The 22,701-nt window shown below is 41.9% G+C and overlaps 1 protein-coding gene across 2 annotated transcripts in view; it reads right to left on the bottom strand.

Moving 5' to 3' along the window:
- eepd1 (endonuclease/exonuclease/phosphatase family domain containing 1) overlaps positions 1-15,899 on the bottom strand; it is a 39,772-nt gene extending 23,873 nt beyond the window's left edge. The window contains exons 1-2 of one of the 2 annotated variants that reach the window (XM_028598254.1): positions 15,621-15,899; positions 14,567-15,504 (exon numbers count right to left, since the gene is read on the bottom strand). In XM_028598254.1, the coding sequence (XP_028454055.1) occupies positions 14,567-15,414 (848 nt within the window). In that variant the 5' untranslated portion in view covers positions 15,415-15,504; positions 15,621-15,899. Of the gene's footprint in view, positions 1-14,566 lie in introns of both variants that reach the window. The other variant, XM_028598253.1, reaches the window with a different exon arrangement.
- Positions 15,900-22,701: the final 6,802 nt, after the last annotated feature.

The raw sequence follows: 22,701 nt of genomic DNA, 5'->3' as shown, positions 1-22,701 counted from the left end.
TTTGAAGGATAAAAAGGCATGGAGGTGAAAATGCCTAAGTAGGGCTAACAATTTAAAGTTTATCTTGATGGTGGGGATGCAAGTAATGCATTCATTGGGAAGCATAAATTTGTCGTAAATTTAAATTCTGGTAAGAAGATGAGTGGATATCTTGAAGGCATTTTGGACATTCTGGCCAAAGGATGGCACTAGAAGATGCATTATTTGTGCAAATAGAAAGAGTGGATCCACGGCAACATGCAAATTATATTTTGATATTACAAAGCTATGTCCACCCACCAAAAATCAATTAAAATGGTGCGCAACTGCATTGCATGAGGTAACAATGGATGACAAAAAGAGTGTCATCAAGTTTTATAAACAGTTTATAAATATTTCGGAATTAATCCTAAAGCCCGAAACAATACCATTCAAACTCTGTTTACAAATGGACTGCACTATCAATAGTCTTCATCCACGACGTTCCACTTCCGAGATTGCTCTGTTGCCGACGGGAATTCCGCCAGATCACACTCTTTTAGGCCGGATATCCGTTACATTCCGCTTTCTATGTGTTGCCGTTCTAACCTCCGGTGGATTTGTGAGGACTATGGTTAACTGCTCCTCAGATCTCTGCAGGGTAAATCCAGACAACTAGCTAGACTATCTGTCCGATCTGAGTTTTCTGTTGAACGTACACATGTTCCACCAAAACAAGTTCCTTCCCGAGGCTATTTTGCAGAGGCACCGTGGCTCCGTCCGGCACTTAGCGCCGCCCAAGACGATTGTGATTGGTTAAAAGAAATGCTATTAAACCAGAGCACGGACTAGCCAGACCCTCCTCCTCGGCACTGTGGAGGAAGGTCTGGCAAAACGAGACTAAACTATCAATAATCCTTATTTCATATTTCTACTGCTTGAACATGCTGCCCCACTTAAGTTAACAGCCTCAGGTAACATAACACTGCGAGTTGGAGCAGAACCTTTGTTGCCTCGGTAATCAGCGAGTCTACAGATCCTGTTTTCAGAACAAACAGACCTGCAGTCACAGAGATAATACCCCTTTTCTCTCCTGTAGGTGTGATCTCTCTGCACAATAAAGGAAACTCTCACAGAAACCCTGCTTCTCTCCTGCTGGCTATGATCCTGATCCTCCTGTTTCCACTGGCAGGGATTCAATCCCAGCATACCCTGAGCTGACCTGAGCTTCGGCCATGTCATGTGGAAAATGCTGATTCAGTGATGCAGGTCGATAGAATCTGCTGTGTCTATGGGAGATTATCCTGATGCAAACAATACGTAAGAAATGAAAATAAGCACAGTCGGACACACATAAGGGCAGATATACATGCAAAGGTTGCAGACAAACTCTGACATTGAGCCTAATCCGTCAGTGTCACCATGAAAACAGAGACTTTTGGCGAAGGAATGAATCTCTGGGCCCCATATCTCATGCTGTTGTGCAGACACAAACACGACATGATGAAGCAAAATAGTCTGCTTCAGCATTTGTCAGATTAAGGCAAATCTGAGGGTAAACACAAGTTTGCATTAGAAGTGATGAGCGGCAGCAGTGGACATGACCTTAAACATAAATAATTCCTCTCAGGATTTCATAGCCTTGAATGAGGAAAAGGCTCCAAGCTGCAGTTCACCCCACATTTAAAGAGCACACTATTTTCAAGCTATATACTGACTATGTTTACATGCATGCACAAAAATAGTATGACGTTAAAACCAATCTGCAATTCTTCAAATGATTTTCCCTCAAAATCTTTCACAACAGATTTTCTGAGAAAATGAAAAAGAGTTAGTATGTGCTTGTTTTTATCAATTTAGACAACCCAATTTTATATCACGTTATTTTGATATGATTCCATTGAAAGACGATAAATTATCATATTGAATTATTGCCCAGCCCTAGGTTTACTATTCAGATCAAGTATTCAATTTAGCAATTTCTGTATTTAGCCTGAGCCATAATTTCCTCACTCTCTAATCCCACTGATTAAAGTGGAGTTGCATTTAGCTTACTAGTGACCATAGTAAGTCAGTTTGATTTGCTGCTGCAGGAGACAAACAAGCCCAAATCAGCTTTGTTTAGCAAGAGAAACGGGGTTGGAGCATAGTTTTGGCCCCAGTGACTCCTGGCTAGCAGGGCTTGCTGGGCAATTTCCATAACTCACTGGCCAACCACAATAAAATGCTGTGCCAATGGAAATTTCCACATGAGCACCCAACACCCTGCGTCAGCTCAGCGCAGACCTCCTTTGCAGCACCCCATCCTCTTAACCTCAGCACCCATGCTGGCCTCAATCTTGCTTGATTCCTTTATTAAATCAGGTTGGCTTAGTGAGATCCAAGTCCAAATTATTAACACCACTGAAAATGTGAACACCCAGCATGATTGTGTGTGTCTCTGATAGTTCTGTCAGTCTGTGAAGGGATTAAAAGAGCGTGCGACGCTGCTGCCAAACTCTGTGCCTGCCTATCTCATAATCCAGGCCTACTGTACAGACCACAGATGTTGGGTACATCATCTCGACAGCTGCTCTGGGCTTGTGTATGTCAACAGATTTGCAAGCAGAGATGCACACAGTCTAGGTCACTTAGCCTGGGAGTGGCTCAGCAGAGCCACAACATTTCTGTGGCATCAAAGAATGGAAGGGGCTTTGTGTAGAATTGTTTGCCCAATACTACTTTCAAATTTTTGGGTAAACAAGTGACATCATGGTTAATGAATACAGGCCACAATTACGACATGCCACTAGTGTAAGTTTGTCTCAAAGTTAAAGCTATAGTTCAACAATTTGGGAAATACACTTATTTGCTTTTCCCCAGGAGTGATATGAGAAGATTGACATCACTCTCATGTCTGGGCTTTAAGTACAAAGCTTTGTATTAAGCTTTAACCTGGTTCCAGTTTCTGAGAAATATAAAACTTAACTGTAAAAATTAACCAGAGCAAGACAACAATATGTAGCCTATGTCCTCCAAATTGTGTTCTTGGCATGTAATGTTTTCTTTTTGCAGTCACACCTACGCTTTATTAGGCCATTCTTTATGGCTTAATGGTGTGTAAAAACATGAGCTAATATCTTGTGGATGTTGTGCGTCCTTACTGGTGTGTGTTTGTCAGTGTGCATGAGTCTGTATTGTTTGTCCCCGTCTGTTTTAGACCTGAACTGGGTTGTTTTGCGGGTGGGTAGGGGACTTGAGGGGAAGTGACATACTGTTTTAACTATGCTTTGTTCACCTTGACCTATGTTGGATGTCAGTTATTGTTAAAATTTAAATAAAAAAAGTTGAAAAAAAAATGAGCCAAATGCTTTTCATTTCTGAAAGGAAGCAAACCTGATCTGCACTGACTGGCATCATTGTTAGTTTAATGCTAAACGTTCTACTGAACAAACAGTTCAATCAGAAGATACCGCTGCATAATTCACTCTCCATTACATATAGCTTGGGTCACCACATTACATTTACTGTATTTATCCTGTTTTGCAGTCCAAAGTAATGTCAATTTGATTATTAAATTCATTGTAAATTATCTAACAAAGAATAAAACTTACAGGGGAGCTGTCAGGCTTAGCCCCGTGAAGGGGCATGGAGAGACAAAGTAAGCACATTTGTGCTGGTAACTAACTTACAAGCCAAGGCTGCATTTTCTTAGCAGTGGTACCGAAGAATTAGGACCACATCATTTAGCATATAAACTAAGAGGTTTTGCAGGTATATTTTTGGCCATTCTACGTGCTACAATTAAGTTGCTTAATCCACACACTCCCATCATAGGGTAGAAAAGCACATTGCTATCGCCAGATAAGTAACAATTTTGTTCAGCTCCTTAACCAGTGTAGAAATAAAACATGGCGGAATAAGCAAGCTAACTAGCTAGCTGTTTGTCTCAGGACCTGCCGTCATCTCTCATTCTGGCTAAAGTCTCTTAGCGGCTGGGAGCGGCAGAGGGACAGCGGAGGGGGCTAGCTAGCTAACTTGCTAACTTACCATTACTACCCATACAGCTACTGTAGCTAACGTTATATGGCAAATTCAATCAAGGGGTTGGCCCAGTGCTGTTATCCCTGGACAAAACTCAAAACAATCATATAAGCTAAACCACACAACCTCCACCGCTAACACCAAGGTAAACAATACAACTTCAACATTTACTGTAACTTATGAAGTTAGGTAACATAATGTAACATAATGCAGCATATCATTTTGTAACATATTTAATGTAACTGTATCTAGCTGAACATATTTTAGGGGAAATAGTGCTGCTATACTAACATTAGCTACGTTACACGATGATTAGTTCATATCAGCGACATTTCATTTCATGTGCCGCCGGAAATTCTGCCGGATGTTAACTCGTCACCTTCCGCTTTCTTTGCGTTGTAATTTTAAACTCCGGCGGATTTCTGAGGACTATGGTTAACTGTGCCTCAGATCTCTGCAGGGTAAATCCAGACAGCTAGCTAGACTATCTGTCCAATCGGAGTTTTCTGTTCCACCAAAACAAGTTCCTTCCTGAGGCTATTTTGCAGAGGCAGCATTGCTCCGTCCGGTGCTTAGCGCTGCCCAAGATGATTGTGATTGGGTTAAAAAATTATCTCTGACGTTCACAATTTCAACCGGACAACTGTGCTGCTGCATAACTGTGTTTTAATCGTGATTGCGTGATTAATATGTCTCGTTAAAGTGCTCATATTATAATTATCATAATTGTATTTAGAGGTTGTACCAGAATAGGTTTATGTGGTTTCATTTTCAGAAAACACCATATTTTTGTTGTGCTGCACATTGCTGCAGCTCCTCTTTTCACCCTGTGTGTTGAGCTCTCGGTTTTAGCTACAGTGAGACATCTCACTTCTGTACCATCTTTGTTGGGAGTCGCAAATGCGCAGTAAGTACTACTAGCTTGTCAGTTGCAGAGCATGAGGGCGTGCTACACTAGCAGCTAAGCGAGCATTATAACGTGTATTACAAAGTGACGTAGGTTTGTCTCTGAAGTAAAGGCTGGACTACAATAGAGCTGTTTGGAGCAGTTTGTGAACAGTGTTTTCTGTTGGAGATGGTAAATCCCTTTGGGGGGACTTTGGGCTTTTTCACTTTGTAAACCTATAATATGCACAAAAAGATAGATAAAACAATAAAGGATATGGGAAAAGGCACAATATGAGCACTTTAATTCTGTTTACGCTACATGAAGGAGATGGCAAGTTTTTGGAGATACCTCTACCATAAGGTATGATGAAGGGTGGAATGTAATTGTAGTCACTTTATTGTTTATTGTCTGTCCTTGTATGTATTGTATTATATGTATTTTTATGTGGCAGCCTTTTGTCAAAGACAAATCTCTTTCGGGACAAATAAACAAATCTTTAATCTTGAATTTCTAACATTTGGGTTGTTTTTGTTTGTTGTTGGTGATGTAATACGTTTAAACAAAACTGTTTGATTGGCTATAGGCTAAGACTGTTTACATTTACTCAGCCGCAGAACCAATGGCATTCCAAATGGTTAACAGAATGAAATGCTATGTGTAAATGCAGACGTTCACAGGTTCTCTCTAGCGGTTTTATAAGCTTGTAGTTCTCAGTAGAGAATTGATTAACTAAACAGCAGAAGCAGATCTGATTAAAGTAATATGATTAACAAGAGAGCGACGACAGCAGCTGCCATCTGTACGCCTGTCACTCAAAGACCAGGAATATCATCAGTAACTCATTATCATATAATTGGTTCGAGTGGCTCGAGTGTAAACATCGCCGCCTGGGCTATCATCTGTTAGCCACCTCTGCTAACAACATGAGGGAATGGTGGAGATATGAAGTGTAAAAGGCAGGAGAGTAAGGATTTCATCTCCTCATCGGGCCTGGATTTCAGTCAATATACAGGTAATAGCTATGGATTCTGTTCTGTGCTAAGATACATGATTTGATCTGTATTCTGTCAAAATGATATGCAAGTGTCATATATGAGAAGCTACAAGACTGCTTTGGCTGACTCAATGGCTCCTTGTCTGGTGTCTCTTTCTGTTTCACTCTGTTTTTCAGCTATTTACAGCTATTTACAGCTAGCTTTTAGTAGCAACTCCCCACTTCAAGTGTGATGTCAGCCCCATCAGCAAGGTCAGGGACAATGCCTGGTGACTGGACATTGTGATGGGAAAAGTAAAAACAACCTTGAGTAACCTTATGGCTTTAAGGTCCAGCTTGTCCTTGTCAGGAAACGGACGCTGACATTCCACCTACATGATCCAAATACAAAGCTCATTTCTCCTTGACTCGTGTTTCAGTGAGGACAAATGTTTACAGTGCTCATAGTAATGAGAGGTAACTGAAAATTTTGAAGTTTAAAAATGTATGGAGCCACAAGGTGTGTCCAATTTGTTTTAACAAGACGTGTGAGATAACATCATTGATTACTGATTGGAGTTCCATTTTTTGGCACACCGTTGTAGACACTTGGGAAACGGAATCCGGCAAAAACACTAGATTGGAAGATCCTGCTTACCTTGCAAAGCACCTGGATTCTCGCGATATCACAAGATCGCATGAGAATTGCGGGATCACATATCACATAAAAGTCCTTCTTGTCAGACTTCAGGTACTGCGTTTGTGACCGAACAGCAGCTCCCTGGACCAATCAGCGCCCTGTGAGGAGCTACTGGCAGCTATAGCCGGGGTTTAACAGTGACGGACGTAATAGACAGATCGTTCATCCAATCGCCTGCCAGGTATTTTTTGAAAGTGCCTGCCCTTTTCCAAACAGTTTCCAATGACGGCTTCTCAGATAGTTTTGTGTAACAGATGGTTTTGTGTAACAAACCATCTTGCTTCACAGCCCATTTCCAAAGGGGCGTCACCAACAGACGCTGCTCAAACGCCTCTGGGCGCAATTGGATAGACCTAAAACCAATCAGAGCGATGAAGGAGATGACGCTTCAACGTCGCTGCGCTATCATCATCATCGTAGTGTTAATTTCGTCAGACGAGACTAAATATGTTCGTCAACGACCTTTTTTTCCATGACTAAGACGAGACGATGACGAGACTGCGCCGATGTCCAAAAACGCTGACTAAGACTAAATTAACATGCATTATTGTAAAAAGACGAAAAAAGACGAGACTAAAATGTTTTGCATAAAATAAAAACCAAGATAAAATCTCTCTTCATTTTCGTCTACAATCGTCTCTACTTTTTCATCATGAGATAGAATATTCAGCTGTTACTGAGACCTGGTGCTACGGCACCGACAGGTGCCCTAACGACCGTTATCTACCGGACCTAATAGCCTGCGCTTCTCTCTGATGCTCCTAAATGGATGTTAGAGTCAACCGAAACATCGCTGCACGGGGCGCTAGTTAACACTACACTTGGCAGCATGTAACGTTAGCATAGCATTAGCTAGCAGTTGGAGTAAACACGATTAAAATGCTGACAGCTAAACGGTGTAAAGGTTTGTCTCTATTTCACTGTGTAGGATTCCAACACTGAGACGTACGACAGTCTGCAGCTGCCGTTGTCTGAAAAACACATATGTTGCGTTCACTTGAAATACGCCTCGCCAGTTTCGTGCTGCATTTATTTTAGGGTAAAATATCCCTTTCCCATGCAGTGTTTGTTTTTGTCGTTTACTGGTGAAATAAGGAAGAGGCTCAATATTTATATAACTTTATATAATTTATTTATTTTTATAACTATTTGACTGAAATGGTTATCAGAAATAATTTATTTAAAAAAAAAGAAATGTTTTGACTAAAACTTGACTAAAATGGCGAGACTTTTAGTCGACTAAAACTTGACTAACAAAATTTTTTGGCACAAGACAGAGTAAATTCAAAATAGGTGACAAAATTAACACTAATATAAAGCCTGCCTCAACGGTTGTGAGTGGTGCCTCGATTTGGAAAAATTGGAAATGGGCTTGAATGGGCTCTTGGCCAGATGGACTTGCAGAGCAAATTTCAAATTTGCCGGAAGTTCGTCAGGGTTTTCCCAGGCTAAGTCTGACTGAAATTAACCCCTTCATTATCTATGGCAGCCAACAGCAGAGACATCTTCTGGGACTGCTTGCTGGCTACCAACAACACACTCAAAGGTTCAGACAGAAAGCGCAGCAAATCTTAGCCAACACAGTCAGTGTACCAACAGACATTAGCTGCAAAGCTAGCAACGAATGCGCCGACTGTGTCTGCGTTCAGCTCAGCCTTTTACTGAACACAGAACTCACCAGAAAATCCCATTCTTTTTGCTATTTCCCTCCAATCTCTCTCCCTTTTCCTCTCCTCTCTGTATGTTTATGAATGTTTATAAAGCCCCAGGATATGTGGCATTTTTTTGGCCTAAACTGGTTTTTCCGTAGACTTTATTAATCACAACACCTCTAAAAATCCCTTCACATTTTCGTCTGTACACACAGTAAAGATCACGAATTCAAACAACAAGTAATAGTGCTTGTGCTAGGGAGTGGTGGAACTATTTCTTCACTTCAAAATTGTTTATCCAACTGCCCAATGCCCAGCAGTGTTGAGTCACCAAAGAAGAGTCCGGGTCGAGTCCAAGTTCAGTCACCATTACCTGAGTTTGAGTCCAAGTCAAGTCACGAGTCCGGAGAATAACGACTCCAGTTGGACTTGAGTACGAGTCCAGGAATCGAGTACTCCATCACTGCCTATTACACATAAAAGTAATCAGAAACTGTATCCAACTTCTGAGTCCTATTTCATGAATGCTTGAGTCCAGTTTCATAAATCTTTAATAAATCTGTAGGCGAGTCCAAGTTGAGTCACAAGTATAGAGAATAGCGACTCAAGTTCAGGACTCAAGTACTCCATCACTGTTGCCCAGTACTTCACAGCTGAGATGCTACAGCCAGTTGTAGATAACAACTAGTGAGCTTGTGTTCTCTGTGTGATCACAATGGTACCACACCGGGGAACCTCACTAAGAGACTTTGGGATGATGTGCACTGAACTGGCTGCAACAACTAGTTTCAGCACGTAGAATAAATAGTTTTTTTTTTTTTAAATGTGGAACTATTTCTTTTTCTTGTTTAAAGCCATAACACCAAGTCACGTCAGTAAATTACACACTGCAAGCTCGTGTTTACCGGCCTGGCTCGTCGATAATGACTCATACAAAAGGAAATCAAAGAGATGACAAAAGATCTAATGTAGTTAAGCGCAGCGTTCTATGGACAGATCACTTCCTCACAGCCGTCCTATAACTCAATTTCATGTTTTGATACTTCTCATGTGCAGTCGGGTAGGTGGATGGTAAACTGGATGAATAGAAGCTGTCACACTGTGTGGATGTTCTCCCTTGCAGCCCTGCTTTACAATTAGGACAGAGAGGAAGGGATGTCGTTTGTTACATAAAATTCTTGCTTCATGCAGCTTGGAAATTGCACAGTACTGAGTGTGAGGCTGACTAAAGGCTGGCTGATTACTAACATCAGCAGGCTGTGGTGGCTGAGTTTGCAGTGTAACCTATGGTAAGCGGGAGTTCATTGAACTCTAGTAGCTCTCTGCTTGTGCCTGGAAGAAAGCCAGGAAGTGTGTAAACTCAGCCTGGATCTTGTGATTGCTCAAACAGCTGAGCCCAAGCACTGCGCAAACACACCAAATCTCCTCTACAGCCTCCTCCTCCTCCATAACAATCATCCCTACAACATTACCATTAGTGTTGTTACCCATGGCTTGGGAACACAGGAAGTGGGAGGCATGAGGGAGGGAAGTGGTGGAGATTTACAAGAGATTGGGGCAGTTTTGTAGGAGATGAAAGGGAAGGGATAAATGGAGGAAGCCTAGAATTGATAGAAAAAAAAAATAGAAAAGCCTAGAAACCTAAGATGGCGCCAAAGGTAATCAGACAGTTCTTATAATAACACGACGGACGCTCCTTGTTCCAACGCATCAGTCATGCGAGGCTCCAGGCTTGCACTGGGTGTGGTGGCGTTTATGGATGGCTTAATAGACATGGACGATTACGATCCTCTCATATGAAGGACATCGTACCACACTTAACTATTCTCAGGAAATTGTGTTTGGCCTTCATTATCAAGTCCATAGCTGGCCAGAGGCATGAAGGCATCAGTATGTTTCAAAGAAAAATGTATCTTATCGAATCGTCTAACACCCTCTGGCAATTTTTGTAACTCTCCAAAACAAGCACCATGTCAATTATTTCCACCCTACACAGTGATTGGGCATGAGTGTGGAGGTGTGGAAGTAGTCAGTGTTTGAACTCTCTCAAGCTCTCTATTTTCGTTCCTCGCACAACTACAGTACTTCCATCACTTTTCACGTGTACAACCAAGTGCAGACTCTGAATGCTTTCGAGAGAGAGGACTACTAAGACTACAAAGACAGAGTTCTTGGATTCCACGCGATGCAGACAGGAGGAGCAGACTGTTTGCCTTCTGAAGCATACTGAACCCTTAAGGGTCCTGATACACCGAGTCAGCTTTAAGGAACTAAACTCTCTCCTCAAAAGCATTCTTAGTGTTGCACTTAGGCTACATCCACACTAATACGTTTTAAAACCTGCGTTTTAGAACCCCTAAAACGGAGAATTTTGAAAAACGCTGCTGACCCCATTTTAGTTTGAAAACTCCTCCTGTCTGGACGGGTGAAAACAGAGACTTTTAAAAACAATGGCGCAGAAAGCCACGTTTGCTCCCTGATTGCATCTTACCGGTATTAGTCACAACGTGGCCATCCCCCATTTGTCACACCCCTATCACATGACCCTTTACCTTGACTTCCTCCAGCGATGGATAATGTTCCTGCTCTAATATGTCACTATTTGCTTTTCAACAACTCCCAATCTATGTTGCCCACCGCTTTATACTCATGTGTTACGTTCATTTACAGTTCCACTTCGTCGTTGGTCAAAGAAATAAATCTTTAGTATTTTCTGCAACTAAGCAACTAAGCAACCGCTGAGTAGACAAAAATTCAAACGCTAGTCATTCTAGATACTGTTGATGTGTGCAAAACTACAGCTGATAATACACATCTTTCTGTAAGTGCACTCTCCTGTGTATCTTTATCAAATATGGGAATGGTGTTGTTACCACTAAAGGAGAGGATAATCATACAAAGTTTCTGACCTATTTTTCTCCCTATCCTACCATCCACCTCTCACTCTCTGCCATCTGTGCCGTCTGTCTGACTGATTGACAAGTGCACTGAGGTCACCTCTTCTTCTTTCCGTTTTATGGCGGTTGGTAACTAGCGTTAAGGTGCATTACTGAGGTTGCTGATCCGCTAGGTAGCTTTTAATGAAACCCATTGACAGAAAAAAATGAAAACCTGTGAAAGTTTGGCTGTTCGCAAGTGCTTATCGCCTCATTTTAGGACTATGTTCTCTACAGCTACGAATAAAATGCGTTTTAGTCATTGTTTGAATTATTAAGACTGAGAAAAGTGAAAAAATATACACATTGTTGAAAGCTAAGCCCCGGTCCTGCTTGTAGCTACCTAGCTTACTTGATGCCAGTTGGTAATTTAAAAACCTGTTGCAGAGTCCTAAGAACAATCACCCTGCAGAACATAACCAATAAGACTTTGCTATAAATTGTTAAGAACTTAGATCCAGTACCAATTATAATTGCGGGAACTTTGAAAATGGCTTCTCTTGTGTGAAGTAAATGCAACATTTGTAGATTACATTCTGTAGAAAGCTCAAATATGGTTTGCGGCACCAGACAGATTTCTTTCATTTCTGAGGCCAGAAAATAGCTCTTTTAATAGTAAAGGTTGCTGGCCCCTGCCCTATCAGGAGCCAGCAGGTCAGGGCTCACCACCCAACGAGGATACTAACTATACATCAATAAAAATCAATAGCGTGATATGAGACTAGATATCGTCTTAGAATGTGGTCTCCTGGTTTAACAGGCTGCATGACAGTAAAATGATGTCATTTTCTGAACTTAGCAGACTGTTAGAGCCGTCTATTATTTTCCTTTACCCACTTAGTCATTATATCCACATTACTGATGATTATTTATCACAAATCTCATTGTGTTAATATTAGGGCTGCACGTTGAGGAACATGAGGAAAATAACTAATTGCGATTATTTTGACTGATACTGCGATATGATTCACGATATTGGAGGGAATGATCGTTTCTGTATCATTCTCATTTTCATTTATAATGATTAACATTGAAATAAATTTAAATGATTATAGTGTGATTTTTGCGAGGATCTGTACCAAACAAAGATGTTTTCTTCAGTCTGTAGGATAGGATTTGGAGGCCGGGACGTCTCTGCAGCTCCACAATACTTCATTCAGAATGATTTGACACGTATTTTGCCTTTAACAAATATTGCACACGCCTGCAATTTGAATATTGCACTAGTCCAAATTGCAATTTTGATACAATTGCGATTAATTGTGCAGCCCTAGTTAATATTTTGGGAAAGCACCAATAGTCAACCTTACAATATCGATATCGGGGTATTTGGTCAAAAATATTGTGATATTTGATTTTGTCCATATCGCCCAGCTCTAATACTAACAACTCCGGCACCTTAAACTGGCAAACTGACAGAGAGAATGAGAAAGCCTGGTCACAATGAGTGTGAGTGTATTACAGACAAACAATGATTGATGCGAGCAGTCATGTGAGCAGAGCAGAGCAAATATCCTGTATGTCATATCATGCTGAGCAATCTCAGGCCTGAGCTAATAGAGCTTTGAGACGAGGTGAGCCGAGCAGCTGGTTATCAAGCAAAGCACACGTAGAATCCAGTCAAATTCATCTCGTTATTTGTTGACTGTGGAACGTGACGCTGGAACACTGATTAAGTCACAGAGACCTGTTTTCCTGCTCTCTGCACCAAAACACAAGATCGTGGTGCTCTGTTCTATTATAGTGCCTCCTTTTCTCGCTTTGTGTGTATTTGACTAAGTTCTACTGGCTTTAGACACTGCTACAGACTTTATTCAAGAGACTTCCTAAAATGAATATATTGAATGGGTACGAGAAGGACTCAGTGCGATTGTGTTGTGTACTGACTGTTCTTTGGGTTATATATTATGTCTAGTTTGGATGGGTTATTATTCCGTTTGATATAACGGACAGATGAATAGCTGTAAAATAAAAAAGAATGTGTATATGTATGTGTGTATGTATGTGTATATGAGATTAATTACATTGTTTGTATATAACTAAAGTAGAAAAAGTTTTTTTTAACTTCTTCCTACTCCTTTTTGAAGATTGAAATTCTTATTTGAATAATTTACAATAATCTTGAAAGATATGTTTGCGGAGTATTTTGTTTGTGTTGGTTTTCTCGCTTGCACTGAAATGTACATATTCTTATTTATCTTTTAATTTTTAACATGTTCATAATAAACTTAATCAATAAATCAATCAATCAATCTTTGTCATGTTGAGGGGAAATACTAATCCCAGTTGCCCCTTTTTACATTAAAATTAAGTATACTATTAGTAATGTGTAATCATTTTAGTGCGTTTTTCTTTTGTAATATTTGCACAATTTCTAATAATCTAATTATAAGTGGTAGGGTTGCACGATTCAGAAAATGAGAATCAAGATTCGATTCAAAATCGATTTTTGATTCAAAAACGATTCTCGGTTCAAAAAAAGATTAACAGTATGTAAATGTAGTTACTTTTCATATGTGATTGCAGTAGACATACAATAAAATAAAAAATAAAATATGAATCGATTTTTGGAATTAAGAATCGGTAGAGCTTGATGCGAATCAAATTTTTTTTGCACACCCCTAACTGGTTTCTACATATTTGTACAATGTTATGTAATGAACCTTGCATTTCAAGCTTTAAAAACAAAGTTTTAATAATATGCTGAAAAAAAAAAAAAAAAAAAAAAAAATTGTCTAATAAACCTGGTAGTCCCTGGGTAAAAATGTGTTTTTGGACCCCTATAATGGTTTGCATAATTCTTTGTGAACAATTAGTTTTTTTTACCACAACAAAAGTCAGGAATTTTGGAGTGAGTTTATTTTAAACATCCCGAGTGCTGATCCGGCCCAGCTATGGCTGCTAGGTGGCACTTCTGTCACACAGTCGGCACTGGCATGACGCGTCTGAGCCTAGAATGGCCCCGATGGCACCAGATTAAAGATGGAAAGCGCGACATGTTTTTGGTCGAGTTTAAAGTCTTCTCAGTTCCTTAAAGGATGCAGAATGAGGAACGCCTCCATTTGTTACATTTATACTTATAATTAATATTATAATTTATATTGGCGCGAGCTCTACCAATATGCCACCCAGGCACCCTGCACTGCGTCTCTCAAAAAAAAAGTATCATATTTGTAATGCAATCTTTAAGTTCGTTTAATACTTTGTTCAACTATAGAGATTTATTTAGTTATTATTAGTTTTTAATGGTTTTTAAAGCCTTTTGAGTATTCCCTAACCTCTGCTCTCCTACCTCAGTATTAAAAGGATTAAGCTTGGCCTCACTTTTGACATCTAGACCAACCACACACATCTGATAATGTGTATACCAATCATAGATCGTAGATTATTTATTATTCTTATTATTTATGATTTAGTTCTGAATGTTTAACTCACTCATTTTCCAGCAGGGTCATGCACACCACCTCTTTGACCCCCGGGTTATTGGCCTTATCGCAGGAGCAGCCCTGCAGGCTCCAGGTAGCCACACGCACCACGGGCTTCCCGTCCCGCAGGCCGGACGGGGGCTCCACGTTGGGCCGCACAGAGAGGATCTGGGTCGGTCCACCGGGCGGGAGGTCCAGGTCGTCGCTCCGGAGACTGAATGAAGTCGGGCTGGGGTGGGACTTGGTGGTGCAGGTCAGCCCTGCATTGGTGTTGGTGGACGGCGCCCTGGAGCGCTCCACGAACACCTGGAAGCGGATTTTGTCCAGCAGGGAGCTGTTGATGTGGTTGACCCTTACCAGGTCTTCGATGGTTCTGAACGGGCCGTGTTCGGCCCGGTAGGCAACGATGTTCTTGGCTATTTTCTCCGTGATACCTCGGATGCTCATGAGCTGCGCCGGAGTGGCGGTGTTAATGTTCATCCCGGTGCACGACTGGTGATCCAGGTCTTTGCGCAGGGAGGACGGGGAGTGCTGTGACGAACTGGTCCTGCTGGAGACGCATATTTCCAGTTTGATCACCTCCAGTTTGGTGGCCCCGATCCCGCTCACCAGAGCCAGGTCTTCCACCTTTTTAAACCCTCCGATGCAGTCCCGGTACTCCACAATATTCTGCGCGACAGCGCGGTTGACTCCCGGTAGAGTCATGAGTTCCTCCTCCGTGGCTGTGTTGATGTTCAGCCGCTCCTGGTTCACAAGGATGTGGCCAAAGTTACACGCGGCGCTGAATTTGCGCTTGCCGCAGCTGAAGTCTGTGGGGTCCCTGGGGATGGAGCGGTGGCAGCCCAGACTCCCACCCATGGCTCCCCGGCAGCAGGTCACCCGGCAGCGGGGCTCGGGTCAGTGCAGCGGACGGGAGCGGACAGAGCGCCACGGCATAGAGAGAACAAGCTGAAACACAACCGCGAAGGGGACCAGAGAGGTGACAGTCACTGAGGTGTACACACAGATATTCGTCCTTTAATCACAAACTGAGCTCGTTAAAACTAAAGCCTAGCATAACGCACCATAACGTTAAAACGGTCCTCAGTCCGGGGCTAAATTAACGTTACATGCTGCATGTAGCCTAGCTTTCCCACACGCCGGTTCGGTGTCTCACTGCTCCTCGTGCAGCTGAAGCCTGCCTTGTGTTTGTCCTCGGGGGGGGGACCGCTCTCTGGAAACTTTGTCCTCCAACAGTCCGCCGTGTGACTGGCCACAGGTCGGCCTCCACACACACACACTTATCTGACAGGGAGACGTCAGCGCTCACATCAATACCAACCATCGCTCCCAACGTGCGTCAAGCCACACAGGTTCAGACAGGCAAATACCGGAACACTTGGTTTCACTTTTCAAAATAAAAGTAGCATCATCAGTTTAAATATTGAAAAGTGCACACTTTAATACAGGTTTAGGACACAGAACATAAATAAATAGGTATAGCCTACCTATATATATATATATATATATATATATATATATATATATATATATATATATATATATATATATATATAAATAAACATGTGCATATTAATTCCAAATAAATAGCCTACAATTTAAATGATGCCAGAACAAATATAGCCTATGGAGAATTAATAAAGAGTATTATCTATTTCTGTATTTTTATATGTATCTCCACATTTAGGCCTACTTATTACCACAATCATTTTCTCTGCAATAATTTCTACAATGCCACATTTTCATTTATTTCTACGCTATCATTTTTATATTTTCAGATATTTATACATTTACTTGAACACATTTAGTCTAGGCTATTTCTACAATACATGAGTAATGTATTAATGTATTTATTATTTTCGGCTGCATTTAAATTAATTACTTAATTTTCAATTCTTCGTGCACATTTTTTTTTCTATATGTTGGCTATTAATTCATTTCCCATGTCCCAATGCGAAGCAATCCATCTGGCGGAGTCAGGTTACCATCTGGGCCCCCAAAATAGAAAACCAGTCTTTAAAAACTAAATTTAACGACCAGTTTGTTTATGTACATATGATCTATCCATAAAATGTATATTGTAATTTTGTGGTGCCCACGGCTAAATACAAAAAAAGAAAAAAAAGAATTGTGTGTCAATCCGGCTTTTATTTTGAACCCAAACCCTTTCCTGTTCTGTCATGTGTGTTTTAACTCTTCCTCCATCAGCAGCAGGAGGAGGAGGAGGAGGAGGAGGAGGAGGAGGAGGAGGAGGCGTGGCTCCACGCATGATATCCTAATGGTTTATGCTGCTGGGGAAGATTATTACATAGCCCACATGGACATTTTCATAAAGGCTAGATTCACATTTAGATTTGTTTATCTTTTTTTGTTAATAATTGATCCTTCAAAATTGATGTTTGGTCTTCTAATGTTGCAACAAAAAGCAGGTTTTAAAATATTTATCATCTGCATTTAAAAAAAGATCAATTGTATGAAATTAACATTTTATATTCAGTTTATCAGTATTTGTAAATCCCTTTCACACTAAAGCTTACATGTTCTGAACTGCCTTACAGGAAGCTTTTAATTTTAAAGGAAGTAGGACTGACATATGATCTGTAACACGCTGTTCCCCCAAGGGGGATTTAGAGACCACTGTAAGTTGATGGGGTGGGTTCCAATGGTTCTTTAGAGGGTTTCAGGGATCCATCTTGTAGGGCCTGCAATAAGATTTAAAGACTTCCTTGGGTTCTTAAAAAGGGGAACACCAGTTTCTGAACAGGTTCTGTGTGGGATTGTTAATGGGAGTCCTGTGGGATCTTATATGGAGCTCCCTACAGTAGGTTCTTGAGTAGTTCTATGGGCTCTCGAGGGCTTTTGGGAGGGAATTTAAAAGATGTTCTAGGAATTCTTCCTGAAGGGGGCTCCAGGCATCTTGTAAAGATCAAATGGTAATAGGGGGATTACCTGAATGAGCTCCCTGAGATCTAGATGGAGCTCCAGAGGTTTTGGAGTTGTTCTATGGGTTCTTGAGGGCTTTAGGTATTCTTAAGTCGCCAACGTAAAAACCGCGAGGTAGGACGCAGACACTTCATTCATCATCGCTTCTGGCTACCTCTTTGTCTTATTAGTTGCGCTTTGAAAGGTATAGGACAGATTAAGACAAGAAAGTGGGAGAGAGAGGGGGAATGACATGCGGCAAAGACCCTCGGCCGCTGCGACAAGGACTGAGCCTCTGTACATGGGGCGCACGCTCAACCAGGTGAGCCAAGCAGGCACCCCGAAGTTTAAATCATTTGAACTTTGAGCGCAACGTTCAGTAACAATTTCGAGCAGTGCGCCACGCCAATGGCAGCGCTTCCTCCGAATTGTCTCCATCGCTTTCCCTTTAGGAAAACAATGGCCCACCCAGCGCAGATGATCATGTATAGGCGGCTTAAAGAGTAATTCATGGCCCAAGAGAGGATTCTAGGTTCTGAAAGGGTTCCTTGTGAAGACCACAGGGGTAACCAGAATTCCTGAAGGAATCCATAAGTTCTTCAAAAGATTTCAAGAAGATTATAGGGGTTGCTTCGGGGATCCTTGAGGTGCTTCCTGGGCTTATGAAGTGGTTTGGCGCTAGGGTTGTACAATGTTTTATAGGAGTCTTAAGGGGTCTTGGACCCTTGGTAAGATTGCAGCGGTTATGATACACTCATAAGTCCAAACCAAAATGAGGACTACTGGTAGTTAAATTTGACAACTGTATAATTTCATAGTTTTCCCACAACGAAAGCATGTGGGCTCATTATTTGGATTATGGTCAGCATGGCTTCTTCTCCACACAGCCATGAAAATCATAACAAATGCAAATTCTGTCGCATGGCACTCTGTTTACTTTGACAAATGAGTGTAATGTGCAATTAGTAACCAGTGACATGGATCTCTGGCCTTGACAGAGTGTTGTGCAGTCAGCCGTATGCCAGGATCCTCCGGTAGTGAAAGGATAAGCCGCTGTTCACGTTATAGTTCTATTTAGAGCCAAGATGCCCCATTGCATAAATACTGGACGTTGCCACCTCTGCTTGACCTCCGCTCTTATGAAACGTGGATACAACAGAAAATCTCAAGCACAAATACGATCTAATGAAACAACCCAAGAAAGGACTCCAAACCGAATGGTAAATGGTTAATGGACAGCTTTATATAGCACTTGTCTACCTTACCGGACAAGTTTGCCTCTTATTCACCCACTCAAACACAGATGGCGACGGAGTGGCCATGCAAGGCATTTGCCTGCCCATCTGGAGCAACTCAGGGTTCAGTATCTTGACATGCGGACAGGAGGAGCCAGGGATCCAAACTTGTGATTAACGGACGACTAAGATGCTGACGCTCTACCTCCTCAGCGGCAGTGGCTCAGGAGGTAGAGCGTCAAAATCTCTGAAAAAGGGCAAATGGAACTCCGGAGTCTGATCCACATCCAAATCAGTTATGAGGATTTAGATTTCACAGTGATATGAATTTGAAAAATATGATGGTGGCTTAGGGTTCACGTTCTTTGATGGTATCTTCCCATGTCTGTTGTGTAATATTACTAATCTTGTGGTTCTTGGCAGTCTGAGTTCTAGGCCTGGTAAGTGAAGACTTGTGTTAAGTCTATGGACCGAGGCCAGCGCTCAGGTGTTGTGCAGTGACTGGCCAGTCGGTTTGTATTCCCCATACAATGTATGTTGTTGTTTGGTCAGTATACAAGGAACTCAACATGGTGAGCAACTTCGGACAACTTCCCTGTAGAATAAATGGATGTGTATGGTTTGAGATCATAAAAACAAATGAGCTTGAACCATATCTTTATTTTTATTATGGTTTTACTCATACCCAGTGGTAGAATGCAACTACATTTATAATGTAAGTACATTTACTCAAGTACTGTACTTAAGTATAATTAAGTACTTTAAGTGAGTATTTCCATTTTCAGTGGTGATGAGAGGCTTTACAATCTCAATGAAAGTGAGGTAATTGTATTGTAACATGAAAATGGTCAAAAGTATTGTTTTCATACAAGTATAATAGGTTTTAATATGAGCGCGAAGTACTCTAAAAGAACCTGTTCTTCAAAAAAAACTAGTTACAAAGCTATTCTCCTGTTCCCCTTGCTGTTGCTTTACTATCTAAATAGCATGCTTTCTCTGAAGTGGCTAAAACATATTCAGACAGAGAGAGTGTTGGCAGCCTCAGCGGCACAGTTCCTACAGTCTTATCATTTTTGCCCAGAGCTGGAGCTAACCCAGAAACACTGCAGCTCTCAGCGAACCAGGTCAATGTCAGAACAGCAATTAACCAAACATGAACTGACTCTGATCCACCGGATGAGAGGGGATTGTGGAGGTAAAGTGGAACGAAAAGCGAGTTATGATGGGTTCTCCAATCCCCAGCACACAGAGATCTCCTTGTCTTTTTGGGCCCCTTTAGGCAGAATTAGGGTAGATTTGTGACCAGTTGTTGTCTTGTCATATGGGCTGACACATGGGTTTTAGTGTTCGCTTCTGTAATTGGCTCAAAGTGTTTTCACCTGAGAGACCCGAGGGCACAGCTGGCCAATCAAGGCAAGAGGAGAGGCTGAAGCAGACTAGTTGTCAAACATGAAAGGCTGTGGCGTGATGCTGCAGTACATCTGTGTGTGTGTGTCTGTGTGTTACACTCCAGCTGGGAGTCCAAAGGGTCCAGCTTTTGTTTACCAGAGGCAAAGACAAATTAAAGGTTACATCAATAAATTACAGATTTTTGTTATTATTAAAAAAAAAAACGGATATGATAAAGGTCGATAAATTAGCTACTGTATTGTGGAACTGATCTTTGTACTGGCTGTCCATGGAAAGACCTCACCAAATCTCCTGTTGCAGTGTTTGCTAAATTCAACAGTGGACAGGAAGTAAACCTGGGCCCAAGCTGTTTCCTAGCAACACAATTCCTGTGAAAGAAGTTTCAGCAAGGAGTGTCCGCGGTTGGTCTAAATGTAGTTACAATTTTCCATCCCCACAATGGACACATAATGGGAGGTGGGAGGGGTGGGGTGGGCTTAATACCTCAAATCTTCGGGCAAGAATAGAAAGACACTGACTTATATTGATGATAAGCAATATACCAGTTACTTTTTAATGATTTGATGAATCTTTTAAGGTGACATTGAAGATATAATGCATTTATTTTGGTTTGGTCCTCATTTAAAATTATAAAAATAAGTTAGCTTCTGCAGTTTATGATATAATATGAGCATGTGTCCACAAACAGTAATAGTTGATGTTCTTAAGACGTGCCATCAGGAGGCCTGGCTCTTCCAAAAGAACCACTTCATAATAACCCCAATGACCCAAAATCCCACAAGAATCACATATAAACCTCTAGACTAGAGCACCATTAAAAGCACCTAAAACTCCTACATGGGTTTAATCAACTCCACCAAGAATCCTAGTCTGGTCCTACCAGACTCTGGTCCATTAGCGTGGTCCTACCAGACTCTGGTCCATTAGCCTGTTCCTACCAGACTCTGATCCTACCAGACTCTGGTCCACTAGCCTGGTCCTACCAGACTCTGGTACATTAGCCTGGTCCACTAGCCTGGTCCTACCAGACACTGGTCCATTAGCCTGGTCCTACCAGACTCTGGTCCATTAGCGTGGTCCTACCAGACTCTGGTCCATTAGCCTGGTCCTACCAGACACTGGTCCTACCAGACTCTGGTCCATTAGCCTGGTCCTACCAGACACTGGTCCATTAGCGTGGTCCTACCAGACTCTGGTCCATTAGCCTGGTCCTACCAGACTCTGGTCCACTAGTCTGGTCCTACCAGACTCTGGTCCATTAGCCTGGTCCTACCAGACTCTGGTACATTAGCCTGGTCCTACCAGACACTGGTCCATTAGTCTGGTCCTACCAGACACTGGTCCATTAGCCTGGTCCTACCAGACACTGGTCCATTAGTCTGGTCCTACCAGACTCTGGTACACTAGCCTGGTCCTACCAGACTCTGGTCCTACCAGACTCTGGTACACTAGCCTGGTCTTACCAGACTGTGGTCCATTTGATTTGTCCAGAGAGTCTGGCCTCTCTCCATTGACAAGTGTTAACTTCCTTGAAGGCGGGTACTCTGTTGAAGTTTAAAACTATTGGATCTGCCCAGAGCCACTCTGGATCTGTCAGAACCAATCGCTAACGTTTTGGTCGTGACGTATGTCATGTGCATGTGCAACAAGAGGGGAGACCGACAACAACTATCAGCTCATATTTAGCATTAGCATCGCTAGCGTTAGCCTTAGCCAACTCCTTCACCACTAACGGAGCGAGCTGGAAAATCAAACTGTTCCCGAACCCCGTGGGGAGGAGGGCCACGACATCATGGCCACCAACAAAACTCAGTAAAGATTGGTCTTGCTCGGGCTTTAACTTCTGGATATTCGGCAGCGTTGCCACAACGGACCGAATGCACCTATCTGGGACTAAAACCTGCGAATGTACCGCAAACCCTGACGGAGGACTGAAGGAAAATGAAAATTGAGCGGAAGTACGTTGTAGGGCTGAGCCAGGCTACAAGAATCCCCCATTAGGGGGGAACCTTGTCAAAAAAACCTGAAATCATATCATGTCGACCTGGAATCCTCTTGTGATGCCCTAGAACTATCTCAAGACCTTCAAAAGATCCCCTAGAACAACTTACCAATTACCTCTGAAAGCTCATTTTGTAATCCCTGGAGTATCTCAAGAGCCTAAAATCCATTAAGAACCTCTAGATCCCAATTAGGGGCCCCAACAACTCCCACAATATTTCAAGGAACTCTTTTAAGTATCCCGTTACTCCTATGACCCTCACAAGGAACCAAGGAACTAATTCAAGAACCCCTTTAAGGACCTCCGGAAGAACTCAAGGAGCTCATTCAAGAATCCAGGTACCCTCACAAGGACCCCCTCAATATCTCTAGAATCCTCTAGTGGAGCCCCCAAGGAACCTTGGAATACCCTCAACAATCTCTAGAACCTCCTGAATGACAGGTAGCACCCCCTTTAGAGTCCACTGTGGACTCAGAATTCCACAACTAAGCCCTCCAACTCAATTCCCAAGGAATGAATTAAAACCATTAAAAATAACCAAATAAAACAAACCTACTTTACACTAAAACGTTCAGT

The sequence above is a fragment of the Perca flavescens genome, chromosome 14, assembly GCF_004354835.1.
Source record: "Perca flavescens isolate YP-PL-M2 chromosome 14, PFLA_1.0, whole genome shotgun sequence".
In the NCBI taxonomy this organism is placed as follows: Eukaryota; Metazoa; Chordata; class Actinopteri; order Perciformes; family Percidae; genus Perca; species Perca flavescens.
This window is presented reverse-complemented; position numbering and strand designations above follow the sequence as displayed.